The following is a 2,500-nucleotide window of genomic DNA, read 5'->3' as shown; positions in this document are numbered from 1 at the left end:
CTTTTATTGTAGAGTGGATATAAACAATTGACACCCCTTTCATTTTAAATCTACATACCAGAGAGAAATCTGAATTGCCCACAGAAGCAAAAGGGACTAAATGGACATCTTTATTTAATAGTTTATTTTACATAAATTACATTTATTTTGAAAATATCACTACTGAGTGTTATATAATAAAGTGTTATTAGGTTGACTCTTGCTATTTCACAAATATTACAGATAATGTTGCTTGATTGTGATCATAGAAGTTCATCTATTCACACACATATTAATTTGGCACATTGTGATTGTACACTGAGCTCCAGGTCTATCCCCTCATCTCTGTCTCTTACAAGCTGTTTTTATGGCCTCTAATGTTTTAGCACTGTTAACTGATACAATTGAGGATTTTTTAGGCAGCGGGTATTCCAGCAAAACAATTCTGATGGTTTAATAAATGAAGAGAAGAATCATCATTCAGCAATACAACCATGTGTACATATGTACCAATAGTCTTTTGGTCACACAAAAGGCATATTGGACTTGGAATCATCGTCAACTGGTTGACATTACCTAGTGACTTTGACTTTTTACAATGTCAGTTCAGATGGGGTTTGTGGCTAAAAATATGCTGGAGTTTGACCATAATGAAGTGAGACGTGAGAATAATTGACTATGAGGTGAGAACACTTCAACACTCATCTCTTACACTTACAGCTGACAGTTACTGTAAACTTCTTTCTGTGGCCAAACCTAAACTGACTAGCTATGAATCTTTTCATTTTCAAACAATTCAACTGTTGTTCAGCTGTTATTCTCTAAGTGGACATGAAGCAACTTATTCTTGGTGAGTTTTGTGCAGAATTGTTGAAATATATTTTAAAAACATTTTATACATGCATACAAAGAACACAAGTTCAGTTATTATAGATCTATGGTGGGTACTAATGTATGTATATGAATGTATATTGCCATTGCATCACTGATATTTCAGCTTCTTTCAGTGCTTCTAGTCAGCTGACATTTCAGCTGCTGTACTTCAGTTCGACTACTTTCAGCACTCGCAGACAAACACAGTTCCCCTTACTACAATGCATCAACCTAAGACTAAAAACTGCTCTTAAAGGTATAGTTAGGGTTTTCTGAAGTGCGTTTGTATGAGCATGGATCCTGGAAAACTGAAAAATTTATTAAAATAACCAAATATCCTGGAAATAATCTATGTCCTGGAAAATGTTAATTGTATGTAAGCGAGAGGAAAACAGCCGAGCAAGTCACAAAAGCAAGCTAATTCTCCTCTTAAATCATGACCACCATTTGTAATCAAGTGCTGTCAAGACTGGAAAATGTCCTGGGAGGGCCCTGGAAAACAAGGATGAGGGTCTTATCCATAGTCAGTGTATTACATACAGTAGACAGAGGTCATACAGGGTCAGCAGAAACATTTATTTTATCCACCTTAAAAAATTGTTATCAGTTTTAGTTTAGGATATATTAAGAACATTTTCACAGCTTTACACTACTGTATGGATGCAAGCCCAAATGACACTCCATATTTCAAACTCTTACAATGCTGTCACTTCAGCTGCTCAGTGCTCCCGCACATAACATCCTACACAGCTTGTTTTTTTATTTTTGTTTTTTTATTTGACAGTCAGTGAAGAGCAGAAGCATGGAGGGTTTGACATGCAACACAGGTCCCCTAGTCTGCGGTTATGTGATATACATAACATTTAGTTTTACACCAATTTTCAGTGCATGTTCACTTAAACTGTCTTTAAAAAAAAAATGTTTAAGTTACTTTGTATTTTGTTGTTTTGTGGGAGCTAATTTTACTGTTTTTATTTTTAAATTTTTTTTCAAAATGAAGACATTTAGTCCAGTTTGACCTTAATGAAGTTAGACACAAGAATAATAGACCAGACAGAAAGCTTTAGAGGAAGAAATACTGTGAGAAGGACGAAAGAGCTGTGATGCATCTATATACAGGTCTGGACTTAAGTTGTGCTGTGGTGGTACAGCAGATGGCGCCACGCTGCTGCTAAAATAATCATGTATCTGTATGTACCTGTGACCAGACACTGAACACATGATCCACCTTCACAAGAGTGTGTCTGCTTTCTGTTTTTGAGTGCCAGTAAGTGTACTCTTGAGTACATTCGTGAGCCCTTGGTGCGCGGCTTGGTGAAGCCTGCGTCTTCTGTGTGTGAAAAATCTGAACATGTGCAACATTTTATTTCATGGAAGGACTGATTCTTATTGCTTTAACTCTCCCTCCCTGCAGTCCTGCTGGGTGGTCCATTCAGTCAACGTGAGTCAGTGTTTCAATGTGTTTGGCACCACAGATGTATTGTAACCCACACTGACGCACCTGGTGGGGCATGGCTGACAGCAGCAGTGGACACTCAGGGTGGTGGTGTCAGAGATCTATAAACACTGAGGTGAAACATTAATCTGTGCTTCTCCGCTGTGCTTTGGCAGTCCTGCTGGGTGCTCCACTGCTTCAGCCCGCTGCGTT

The 2,500-nt window shown here is 38.0% G+C and overlaps 1 protein-coding gene across 4 annotated transcripts in view; it reads left to right on the top strand.

The window, feature by feature from the left end:
* The window catches only part of ipo8 (importin 8), a 30,191-nt gene that overhangs the window by 9,894 nt on the left and 17,797 nt on the right, over window positions 1-2,500 (top strand). For 2 of the 4 annotated variants that reach the window (XM_051391685.1, XM_051391683.1), the window contains exons 14-15: window positions 2,267-2,293; window positions 2,464-2,500. The exon at window positions 2,464-2,500 is cut by the window's right edge and continues 129 nt beyond it. In XM_051391685.1, the coding sequence (XP_051247645.1) occupies window positions 2,267-2,293; window positions 2,464-2,500 (64 nt within the window). The remainder of the gene's footprint in view (window positions 1-2,266; window positions 2,294-2,463) is intronic. The other 2 variants (XM_051391687.1, XM_051391686.1) reach the window with 1 other exon arrangement.

This window comes from Dicentrarchus labrax, unplaced genomic scaffold (genome assembly GCF_905237075.1).
Source record: "Dicentrarchus labrax unplaced genomic scaffold, dlabrax2021, whole genome shotgun sequence".
NCBI classification, from domain to species: domain Eukaryota; kingdom Metazoa; phylum Chordata; class Actinopteri; family Moronidae; genus Dicentrarchus; species Dicentrarchus labrax.
This window is presented reverse-complemented; position numbering and strand designations above follow the sequence as displayed.